The sequence below is a fragment of the Danio aesculapii genome, chromosome 19 (genome assembly GCF_903798145.1).
Source record: "Danio aesculapii chromosome 19, fDanAes4.1, whole genome shotgun sequence".
Classification (NCBI taxonomy): Eukaryota; Metazoa; Chordata; class Actinopteri; order Cypriniformes; family Danionidae; genus Danio; species Danio aesculapii.
The window spans coordinates 26,668,949-26,681,764 of NC_079453.1; the positions used below are offsets into that span (position 1 = coordinate 26,668,949).

Consider the following 12,816-nt stretch of genomic DNA (forward strand, 5'->3'; position numbering starts at 1 on the left):
TGTGAATCGAATTATTCATTAGTATCCAATAAATTGGTAATATGTTAAACCTTGAAGAAAACCCTCTCCTGACTGTTTTTATTTAACATGCATGGAATTGATTAAATATTCCAACAAAAAGTTTTTTTTCTTTGCAACTTAATAATCTTGCTAGCAATGTATTTCATTCACAAATGCAACGTTATGACCATCACTCCTAATTCTTCTGATTTTCAAATAGACCTCAAGAATTATATTTAGTCTCTCTCTACCTCTTCTAATATGGAAAACGAAACCTGCAAAAACAATAAATAAATAAATAAATATGCAAATATATAAATAAATGAGTAAATAAATCCATAAATTCCTGCATAAATAAAATAATAAATAAATATGCAAATAAATAAAGAAATTCATATAAAAATCCACAAATCCCTGCATAAATAAATAAATTATTAATAGTGCAGACAGGTAAATAATTAAATAAATTACACAGATTTTTGGGGAATAAGAAAATGCTAAACTGAAACATTTATTCATTTTTTGAATGTAGTTTCGCATTTACTTTTCCTTAGGTCAACATGCTAATGAGAGGCTGTCTATCAATCACCAGAAGGCGATCTCTATGCCATCGTTGGTTGATTGTTTGAAAAAATTAGCTTTCAATTTTTTGACTGGCTTCTGAGGATTGACAGACAGCCTCTCATTCGTTCAATAGCTTGTTGACTTGAGGAAAAGTAAATACACAACTACGTTCAAGAAATGAATAAACGTTTTAAAGGGGGAAAAATAACTTTCAGTTTAGCATTTTCTAATTCTTCCAACATTCGTGTAATTTAATTATTTACTATTAATTATTTATATTTATATTATTTATTTTTGGCTTAGTCCCTTTATAAATCAGGGGTCACCACAGCGGAATGAACCACCAATCTATCCAGCATATGTTTTTTTTTTTTTTTTGCACAGCGGATGCCCTTCCAGCTGCAAGGATTTTTATATTTATTTATTTATTTATTTATTTATTTATTTATTTATTTATTTATTTATTTATGCAAGAATGTATGGATTGATTTACTCGTTTATTTATATATTTGTGTATTTATTTATTTAATGTTTTTGCAGGTTTCGTTCTCCATATTCTAACAAAAAGCCAACTAAAACATTGAATGTGTATTCTTTTTTGTTTTCGATGTTTTTAGGTAATTTGTATTGACAATACTTATACTGTGAGTTCCTTGGCTTTTTATATTTTTACTTAATATATATAATTATAATAAATTAGATCATATTTATTATTATATTATATTTATTATTATATATTATACGTATTATAATATATAATTTTTATATATTATAATTTTTTATTTTATATACTTTGCAATTTATGTATTATTTATTTATTTCTTCATTTTCTCCACTCTCTCTCTCTCTCTCTTTCTCTCTCTCTCTCTCTCTCTCTCTCTCTCTCTCTCTCTCACTACTGATATGTTGTTTGGCATTATTCCCAACTCCTGGCTCTTTGTTCATTACAGCTGTTCTTCACATCTGTATTCTTGAGCAAATGTTAATTAACAAAAAAAATATATATATGTGTAAAAATCCTGCTTTTACTGGTTTCCAAAAACGAGTTCTGATAAGGAACTACAGTTCCAAAGCTATTTGTTTCTCAACCTTGTTTCCAGACGCACCGGAAATGTTGTTATTCTGGAATACGTCACTTGCCTTAAGTTTTCCCGCGGTTCTGGTGTTTGACTCGACTGGTTGCTGTCTAGTCTTATTGCGTATTTTTTCAGGTGTAGTTTGCCATAAACACCCACAATGACAGGCGTTTATGAGTCTCCGAAGACCCGAATCAACACGTCGATGCTGTCTCAGTATATCAGTCGACCAGTCTGCTTCGTTGGACGCTTGGAGAAGGTATTAACCTGTTTGCGCTACACACCTAACGTGAGCTTTTTATCAATGAACATTCCTTCTACTCATCCACTCAATACTGAGCTTTCTGAAGCAATGAGGGTTGTGTTGCAGTTTGTGTTTGAGTAGTTTCGAGTAACATAACGCCATCATAGAAATTAAATAACGTCGTTTGCTCACCACCCACCAGTTCCAAACATGTTTCTATTTTGCGTTCAGTTTTTGCACATTTAAATACAGCCTTTTACAATTTTACACAATTATTTTACAACCATAACTGCGTTTACTAAATATGCTAATTAAAAGGATAAATAACTATATAAATAACACAACCAAACTCTGTTTCTATTCAAAGGTGACTTATCTTTATACTAAAAATAAAGTGCTACAAACATGAATTGAAGCCTTTATTAATACAGAACTGAAAGATAGGAACTGCATTGTCTATAAAACAGTTCCAAACATGGTGGACTTTTTAAATTTATTTATTAACACAATAATGTACTTCTGAAGAATGTCGGAAGCTTGTAGCCATTGACTTAACCAGTTTTTTTTTTTTTTTAATTCTACTAAGTTAGGGGTGTTAGTGGCTAACGTTCATTCAACATTCTTCAGAATATATTATTTAATCTTCACAAGAAAACTCATTAAGGTCTGGGACCACTTGTGGATAGGCATGGGCCGGGATAAGATTCTGACGATGTGATAACCTTGGATCAAAATATCACAGTTTCACGGTATTGTGTCTGCTCTACAATATATTCTTTTTAAATGTCTGGGTAAAATAAAACAATAACGTTTTCCCCTTTGAAAACAATGTATTTTATTTTGTGAGAGGTTTATAATATTTTCTATCAGTAAACATGTCAGGCTAAATAATTTAATTAAATCATTGACTTCTGCTCTCTTCATTAGTTTCAAAAACACTGATTTCTTTACGATTTAAAACGGCGTGCTTGGGTATTTTTTCTGCTGAAGATACTGTTGTCCTATAAAAAAATCTTACTCATACCTTAGGAATGGTATTACAGAACATTTTGGCGGTTTTAAAACCTTGACTTTTCCAAACAGCAGTAACCCTGGAAAACGGTTATCGTCCCATGCCTACTTGTGGCTAAGTAAAGGATTGCTTTAATTTTTGGGTACATTTTTAAACAAGTGGGATGCATTGGAAAATAATAAACTGTATGAAATACAACCTGAAATCTCAAACAAAGTTTTAAGGGATTTTAAGACTAAATTTGATCAAGTGATTCTTACCAGATGTCCTATTGGACATACAAGATTAACCCATTGCTTTTTGCTTAAAGACAAAGACCCCACTCAATGTTTGCACTGCACAACTCCCTTTACTTTAAAACACATTTTACTGAACTGTCCAGCTTTTAACTATTCCAAAAGGCTTTTTTATGAAATGAACACTCTTAAGGACATTTTTAAAGTTACACCAAGAAAAAATTTAGAATTTTAATCCTTTTATCCTTATTTAATTTATGTATTCATTTGCGTTCATGATTGTTTGCTGTTTTTAATTGTATATTTATTATTGAAATGAAAATGAAAATAGCCTTGGTTGCTGACATGGCATTAAACACAAATTACATACATTTTTTGGGTGAACTGTTCCTTATTATTGAGTGATCATACATATTGTGATATGATTCATGTCTAGGCTGTAAACATTATTTGTTGACAGGTCCATCCATCAGGAAAGATTCTTACACTGTTAGACGGTGAAGGAAAGTCAGCATCAGTGGAGCTCAATGAACCTGTGAGTGATCAGTCCAGTATGATTCACTTCTGAGAACTTTTTTCAATATATTGAAAATATATTTTTATTTTCCGTCTGGACCCATTTAGCTGGACGAAGAGCTGAGTGGGATTGTGGAGGTTATTGGAATGGTGTCCAACAAAGGAGCAATCATGGCTACTTCATATACTCAGTATCGAGAGGACAAAATCTCATTTGGTATTGCTTTTTAATAATATATATGATATATTAAAATTTAGATTAAAATAATTTTATTATTGAATGGTTCTGGATGTTAAACCTTTTTCTTGCTTTGCAGATTTGGAGCTGTACAATGAAGGTCTGAAAGTTCTTCATGATTTTCCTCAGCATTACCCATTTGAAGTGTCAATGAGCGGTTAAAGAAGCCACCTTTTATTTCTCTTTTTATCTTTTTTTTGTATAATTGGATATTTACTGTTTCTGTAAATAAAAAAATGAAAACAGTTTGTTCTGTTTATTATTATTATTATTATTATTATTATTATTTGAAATTAAAGCATTCTAACATTTGTTCAAATTATTTGGAAAATAAAAAACATTGCTGAGTTACGTTGACATTAACGCAAATGAATTACATCACCATTTATTGGCCTTCAAGTGGTTTCAAGCTTTTAGAAATGTTCAACAGGGGGAACAGAAAGACTATATTGTGAAGAAATCAGAAGCCATTGACTTCCATTTTATACCATAGAAATATTATATGGCAGTTAATGGCACTTGTCTTTCAACATTCTCAATATATGTATTTGTACAAATAGAGGATGAGCAAATTGACAAATGTCATTTTTTGGTGAACCGCCATTTTATCTCTGAAAGATGAAGAAAAAAAAACCCATACCTTTTTTGGTTCTGTTTTTCCCCCCATGGTTTATAGAAGAACATAAGCTTGTAATTCAGTTCAAAACAATATTTTAATAGATAAAATTCTGAATTGGTTATTTATTTTGGATCAATATTGCTGTTGTGCTGCATAGTGATGGACGATTACTTCACCCATATATAGTTTTTTTTTATCTTCACAAAAAGTAATTTCAAGCCCATAGACTGGGTTGGCTCAGGACCTTATTACAATTCATTTAAATGCTATACTGGCTATTGTTTTTCTCCATGAATTTTCAAATGTACATTATTTACAAGACAGGCTAGAAAAATCATGAAGCTCTAAATTATTATTATGTTTGAATTATTATTATTTTTTATTCAAATGGCCAAATACTGACTGAGGAAAGTTGAATGTGCTGGCCGCTTTGTTTATTGCCTAATAAATGACAATAAACTACAGCTTTTTTTTCTATTGATATATGATGTAATAAGTTTGTATTTTAAAAAAAAAAATCTTATCTTCATTTTAAATATTTAGGAAATATTTTTGTAAACTATTCAGCTAAAAATTGTGCTTAAAATGTCACTAAAATGCAATATTTTAACCTCATAATTAAATGGAAAATGAGATATACTGTAACTGCAAAAATATCCAAATTTTACAGACCTGTATTTGATATGTTAAAGTAGTTTATGTGCATAATACAAGATATCGCAAATCTGCCAAGGGAACATAAATATTAGTTCCCAGAGAGAGAAATTTATAATTTTTCTTTTTAAAAAATGTATTCTTTAAATTATTTTTCATGCAAGTATCTCGGTTCTGTAACGTTTTCATATATTCTACCACAAGATGGCAATGATGTGAAAAATTCAAACGGATGTCTGACAGATTGACTTCAGGTGAGTCTTTAACGACTGAAATGTGTTTCAAAAGTTGGAATAAACACATTTTCCATACAAACGAGATTTAGGTATAGTAATATTTCTGAATAGCAACGTAATAGCTATTTTGCTTCAGGAAAAAAGTAACACATCAGCTCAAACTATTAAATGAGTTTAATTTGAGGCGAAGCTATTTGACTAGAATTATCTAAAAACAAATCTTTTTGTTTAATTTTTTGTCTATTCAACATCAATGAGCGGATGAGACATTTTCGACTGCCACTCTTTGTAAACTTAAACCAGAACATTGGAATTTTCTTCTTGAATTATGTGAGGTAAGTTCATTTTTAACGGAAAACTTGTAACATTTCAAAATTCATCAATCAGTGAAAGACAGTGTCAGAAGTTTGTGAATGAGCCAAATACCTCAAACGGTCACTTCAGTCTAGTCGTCGTGTTACGTAACTCCTTTATTTCGATTAAGAAGCGCCAAATCCACCAAGATAAAAGGCATTAGAATAAAAGATGTACTGTACATGCTATATTAATTAATACGTTTATAGTTGTATCCTTTGTAATGCTCAATGTTGTGACGGAGTTGCCTGAGGTCAAGCAGCTGCCATATTGTTGCAAGTCCAGACAAAGTGCTTTTTGTAGCAGTTTCCATAGCTTAAAAAAAGATGTAAAAAATAATGAATATTTGTTGATCTATTTCATTAGTTTAGTATTAAGTCATTACAAGCGTTTAGACAGGTATAAGACCTCTATTCAAAATAATGCAGCTTGCTTTATTAGAATAAACTAGCTATGTGTTTTTGCCTTAAATGTAAGTAAAAGATGAAAATAATACAGCTTAAAAATACGTTTTATTTTCATACATTAGAATGTTTGCTGGGGTTTTTTTTTTTGAGAAAAAAAAAATCATAAAGATACAATTTACAGTAGACACTCGAAGTCATCAATGTAGCAGTAGTTTTATGGCAAAAAATGTTTTCAACCATATTTACAGCAGGAATCATCTGATGGCACATTTAAAGATCACTGTGCAGCCACACAGCACTAATTAGTTGTTATAAATCTGTATGTCTGGTCACGGTTAAAACCAGATTTTTCCCAATTATTAGCAAGATGTTAAATTTTTTATTAAAATAAAATCTTATAATTTTTTAGTATAGTGAAATATTCTTTCAAAAATAAAGGTCAGAATTAGTATTTTGTTTTAGTTTAACATTAACATCTGTTATGCTAAATGATAGCGAAACATATCACCCATGTTTAATGCAGACATCAAAATCTAGTTTTTGTCCTACATTCATACATTTCTGAATTTAACAACTAGTATTATTATTCAATTCTCTGTAAACTGGTTTGCCATGAGCTTCGTAGCATAGTAAGTATCAACATGATGGCCATGCATCATTAGTATTAGTAAGTGTTGACATCACCTTGTCCTTTTATCCTAAACAAGATATATAATTTGCAGATAAAATGCATTTGCCCTGTTTCTTCTAAAATAGTAATTTTTCCGTGAGCATTATGTTTTCAAGTGTTTTTCTGCAGCATCAGATCTTTCTGCTCCATGGATGTGTTCACTGCCTCAGGAAGGTTTTTCATATCATCTTCTGACATGGTTAACAAATCACCCAAGCACAATGTGTTCAAGAAACCTTTCATGCCTCGTGGACATTCGTTCAAGTTCCGAGGGCCGTTAAACTGTCTTTCTCACCGTACAACAGCAAACCTCTGCAGCACTTTGAAGTCACATATAATTTCACAAATTTTTGTCTACACTGAACACCTAAAGTTCACAACCAGTGAAGTCGAAAATCATTCTGTGGTTGGTTCTTGAGCAAACGCTTAAAGGCACAGAATGATTAAAACCCCACACTCACTTTTTCCCTGTCATGGCCCTCATCGATCCGCCTCAGGCAGGAGATATGGAATTTACTTCAGTTTAGTGACTCCATGAAATTACTAAAATAATTAGGGTTAAAATGATAAATGGAATGTGAGGTAGAGCAGCTAAGAGTTATTTGTCAAAATTGTCAAACTCAATTAGCAGAAATTTGTAGTATGTTAACATGTTGACAAAAAACATGTCATAAAGGAAACCAAAACTTTAAATGTTATTTTTTTAAGTGATATGTAAAAATTAATGAGGCGAGTCAATTAATTACATTTATATTTGTACTCATTTACACTTTTTTTCCAATTCTGAAACTTATGACTAATTACACATACAGTACTTCTGTTGAGGTAATGAACGCAATAGCCAATCAGAAGCATTTTGGTTAGGCACTGCTGAAAGTCAGTCGCCATGGCTGGGGTTTTTACACAAAAGTCTGTGATTAACTGTGCTGTAACTCATTGCCCTGGTCACCTTTGTTGTATCTGCTGGTGATTTGTTGCACTGCAGTTGCTGTGAACAATGATCTACAGCAGGAGTTTCCAAACTTGGTTCTGGAGGACCAGTGTCCTGCTGAGTTTAGCTTCAATACTAATCAAACACACCTGAAACAGCTACTCAAACTCTTACTAGATATACTAGAAACTTCCTGGCAGGTGTGTTGAAGCAAGTTGGAGCTAAAATCAGCAGGACACCGGCCTTCCAGGACCAAGTTTGGACACCCCTGATCTACAGTCTCCAGTGACACACAACTGGATGATACTTCATCATTTGGCAATCTGTTCACCACTTTTTGAAAGCTACTCTATACAACGGCACCTGAAAACTTACAATGTGCACTGTTTCTGAGATTTAAGTTTTGAGGCCCTGCATCACAATATATATTACTTCAAATTCTGATAAACAGTCAGCTTTTCAATTATTATATACAATATTTTAGTCTGTTTAATTTATGTCAATTGAGATGTCTAGAAAACTTCATTTGATCCAACCATTAAAAACTCTACAAAACTTTAAGCAACAAAAATATTATTATTTTACTGTAAGCACACTGCTATAATAGACACCTTTCAGTGGGCTCATTGCTCTAGACTGGGGTGGTCATAATGTAAAGGCTCATTTGTGTAGCTGATGCCTGGTTGAGCTTTGTCAGTTGGTTTTATGACTGTAAGTTCTATGGTATTTTGTGTATTGCACTTTAGAGACATCCCATACATTTGCAAATATTGACCATAAAATGTCGAGCAGAATGTATGCAAGTGCGTTCTTATTAATTGTAGTAATTGGTTAAAATATATGACAACACATACGCAGTTAATAAGTATTTAATTTTTTCAATTCAATTCATCTTAATTTCTATAGTGCTTTTACAATGTAGATTGTGTCAAAACAGCATAACATAGAAGATTGTATAAATTGAAACTGCGTCAGTCCCGTTTTCGAAATTGAAGTTCAGTTTAGTTCAGTTCAGTGTGGTTTAATTTTCACTGCTGAAAGTCCAAACACTGAAGAGCAAATCCAACGATGCACAGCTCCACAAGTCCCAACCAAACAAGCCAGGGGTGACAACGGCAAGGAACAAACTTCACCAATTGATGAAAGTGAAGGAAAAAAAAACATTGAGAGAAACCAGGCTCAGTTGGGCATGACCATTTCACCTCTAGCCAAACTTCTTGTGCAGAGTTGCAGTCTAGGCGCTGGAGGCTGGAGAAAGCTGGATGTGATGTACAGGCTGGCTCTTCAGGATCAATGCAAAGACTCACCTGTCTCTTACAGGAATCAGTCTCATGCTCTCCACTCCTCCATGACCACCACAGTAGCTGCTCTGCTCACGTTAAGGTCTGGTCCAGGATTCTGGAAACCTCAGGAATAATAAAAGCAGAGTAACATAAGCACAGATGCCATTCAAATTATAATGGTTTTTGGGAAGTGTTCCCGGCTCCGGTTGCCCTAAATAATGCAGACTTAACAATCATTTAGAGGATTTAGAATTCAAACGCATTTGGGTTTTATGTGTATGATAATGCAAATAGATGTCTTTCTAAATGTAAAATCTAGTTTTAAACTGCCAGAGTGTGTCTGCCTCCCAAACTGTGCTAGGAAGGCTGTTCCAGAGTTTAGGTGCCAGAAATGAGAAAGCTCTACCACTTACCTAGTAGACTTTGATATTCAGGGAATAATCAATTGTCCAAAATGAATTGGGCGTAGAGGATGTGATGAGTTAAAATACACCAGGAACTCCCTCAAATACTGGGGAGCTAAGCCGTTCAGGGCTTTGTAAGTAATCAATAACATGTTTACATTTATATGATATTTAAAAGGGAGCCAATGCAATGATGAAAGAACTGGAGTAAAATGATCATATTTCTTGGTTCTAGAAAGCACATTTTGAACTAGCTAAAGTTTGTTAACTAGGCCAACAGGGCAACCGCCTAGTAACGCGTTACAATAGTCTAACCGAGAGGTCATGAAAGCATGAATAAGCTTTTCTGCATCAGACATTGATAGCTTATGTTGAAATTTGGCAACATTTTTAAGATGAAATTTTTTTTTACAGATGCTTGAAATCTGGCTTTCAATCGACAGGTAGCTATCAAAAATCACCCCCAAATTTTTGACTGAAAATGTATAAGTATATCATAATTACCAATTTAAAAAATTTTCAGTTTTGTCAGTATGGGCGGCAGGGTGGCTCAGTGGTTAGCACTGTTGCCTCACAGCAAGAGGTCGCTGGTTCAAGTCCCGGCTGGCCCACTTAGCATTTCTTTGTGGAGTTTGCATGTTCTCCCTGTGTTCGTGTGGGTTTCCTCTGGGTGCTCCGGTTTCCCCTATGGACAGTCCAAAGACATGTACTGTAAGTGAATTGAATAACCTAAATTGTGTGTGTATGAGTGTTTATGGGTGTTTTTCAGGACTGGGTTGTGGCTGGAAGGGCATCTGCTGCGTAAAACATGTGCTGGAATAATTGGCTGTTCATTCCGCTGTGGTGACCTCTAATACTGGGGGACTAAGCTGAAGAAAAATGAATGAATAAATTGTCAGTTTAATTTCTTCTGAATCAATTCATCTCAAGATCTCCAAGTTTAAATATATTGTATAAAATAAATTGTAGATTCAAACTTTTTAGCTTTGACCAAAACATTTCATGTAAAACAGCCACTTCAAGAATCAGGACAAAAAATAAGGATGTAAAAATATTATAAGTGAGTGATCTCTTGCACCAAGTGTCAAATTTCAAATTATGACTTGTGCTTCAAGTGACATTTTAAGTGCAGTTTAAAAATTATGACTCTTGATGACATCACGTTGTCAAAATTCATGTAATACGATCTGATCTTTAACTAATCAGATGTACAGTAGCTTAGATCTTAGCACAGTAGGTTTTCTTAATAGATTTATGATTTAAAATAAAGAAATCAAATATTAGACTTTGAGAGGCAGACCAACGACATCTGACACTTTATTAACCAGTGATAACTGTAATAACTGATTTGTGATGTTCTCTGACTCCTCCTGACTGTAAGTCATTTTGAGTGCCTCGTTGTCCTGTCACAGTTTTGTAGCCTTTCAGATGGAGAGATATTACAGGCCATCAAGAGGTTTTGATAGTTTCCACATTTTTCAGAGAACTGAGAGTTATCAGATGGATGAATGTTTTCAGAAGTTGACAACTTGGGAAAAGGGTATGTGACATGACCGTTATCTGACCTGTGTGGTTCAAGGAAACACATTCAGGAAAAGACACCATCAAACGTCTGAACACCATTAGTTTTTTTATTATCTGCAAAGGGGAATAGTTCTAAAATGATCTAACCTATTTAATATATTAAGCAGAATGACTGTTGCAGAATGACAGTTATTAAACATATAAAAAAACTTTAGCATATTATTAAATAATTTTATGGTTTTTAATGTGGGAGCATAAACTCACCAGCCACTTTATTAGGTGTCCAACAGGTCATTAACGCAAATTTCTAATCAACCAATCACATGGCAGCAACTTAATGCATTTAGACATGTAGACATGATCAGGACAGTTTAAACCGAGCATCAAAATGGGGTAGAAAGGTGATTTAAGTGACTTTGAATGTGGCATAGTTGTTAATGCAAGACGGGCTGGTCTGAATATTTCAGAAACTGCTGATCTACTGGGACTTTCACGCACAACCTTTTCTAGGGTTTACAGCTAATGGTACAAATAAAGAGGAAATATCCAGTGAGTGGCAGTTCTGTAGGCACAAATGCATTTTTGATGCCAGAGTTTAGAGGAGAATGGCCAGACTGATTTGAGCTGAAAGAAAGACAACAGTAACTCACATAAACACTTGTTACAACTGAGGTATGCAGAAGAGCATCTCTGAACGCACAACACGTCCAACCTTGAGGCCGATGGGCTACAGCAGCAGAAGACCACAGGTGCCACTCCTGTCAGGTAAAAACAGGAAACTGAGGCTACAATTCACACAGGCTCACCAAAATTGGACAATAGAAGACTGAAAAAACGTTGCCTGGTCTGATGAGTTTCGATTTCTGCTGCAACATTTAGATAGTAGGGTCAGAATTTGGTGTCGACAACATGAAAGCATGGATCTATCCTGCCTTATATCAACAGTTCAGGGTGGTGATGGTGGTATAATGGTGTGGGGATATTTTCTTTGCACACTTTGGGCCCATTAGTACCAATTGAGCATCGTGTCAACACCACTGCCTACCTGAGTATTGTTGCTGACCATGTCCATCCCTTTATGACCACAGTGTACCCATCTTCTGATGGCTACATCCAGCAGGATAACGCGCCATGTCATAAATCGTTAATCATCTCAGATTGGTTTCTTGAACATGACAATGAGTTCACTGTACTCAAATGGCCTCCACAGTCACCAGAGCTCAATCCAATAGAGCACCTTTGGGATATGGTGGAACGAGAGATTCACATCATGAATGTGCAGCTGACAAATCTTCAGCAACTGCGTGATGCTATCATGTCAATATGGGCCAAAATCTCTATGGAATATTTCCAGTATCTTGTTAAGTCTAGGTCATGAATGATTAAGGCAGTTCTGAAGGCAAAAGTGGGTCCAACCCGATACTAGTAAGGTGTAGCGAATAAAGTGGCTGGTGAGTGTATAAAGATGCTATATTTTCAACTTACATTCATAAGATACATTCATCTGTTTAAACCTTCTTTAATGACGTACTGATCAGAAACAACCAAAAAGTCTTTAAAATAATATTTATAAAGTTGAAAAAACTGATTTTTTGTACATTTTTGCTCCAATAAATATGAGAAAGTCCTATTAAAAACTATTTTTGAGGCAAGAGAGATATTTCTAAAAGAAACATTTTTACCTTGAGGACATTGACAGAAATCCAGTTTAGACCTGCCGATTTCTCAGAGGATTTTCCTCTACCATCTGCCCATGCTGTAGTTAGACAGCAATCCATTATTACGTTAGCAATATAACAAAATTGAACTCAGACATTTATTTTTTCAGTGGTTTTTACATTTTTTTTT

The 12,816-nt window shown here is 33.9% G+C and overlaps 1 protein-coding gene across 1 annotated transcript; it reads left to right on the top strand.

The window, feature by feature from the left end:
• The first annotated feature begins 1,677 nt into the window (after positions 1-1,677).
• Positions 1,678-4,104, top strand: rpa3 (replication protein A3). The gene is made up of 4 exons (XM_056480115.1): positions 1,678-1,899; positions 3,593-3,667; positions 3,757-3,865; positions 3,966-4,104. Exons 1-4 carry the CDS (start codon positions 1,801-1,803, stop codon positions 4,046-4,048), a joined length of 366 nt encoding a protein of 121 aa, XP_056336090.1. The 5' UTR covers positions 1,678-1,800; the 3' UTR covers positions 4,049-4,104.
• The last annotated feature ends 8,712 nt before the right edge of the window (positions 4,105-12,816 follow it).

What these genes read in the sequence shown, in the direction of transcription:
- rpa3 (XM_056480115.1), top strand. Translation starts at nt 1,801, where the DNA reads ATGACAGGCGTTTATGAGTCTCCGAAGACCCGAATCAACACGTCGATG. An exon ending in TCGTTGGACGCTTGGAGAAG is followed by an intron (nt 1,900 to 3,592) that starts GTATTAACCTGT and finishes ATTTGTTGACAG; the next exon opens with GTCCATCCATCAGGAAAGAT. An exon ending in CAGTGGAGCTCAATGAACCT is followed by an intron (nt 3,668 to 3,756) that starts GTGAGTGATCAG and finishes GGACCCATTTAG; the next exon opens with CTGGACGAAGAGCTGAGTGG.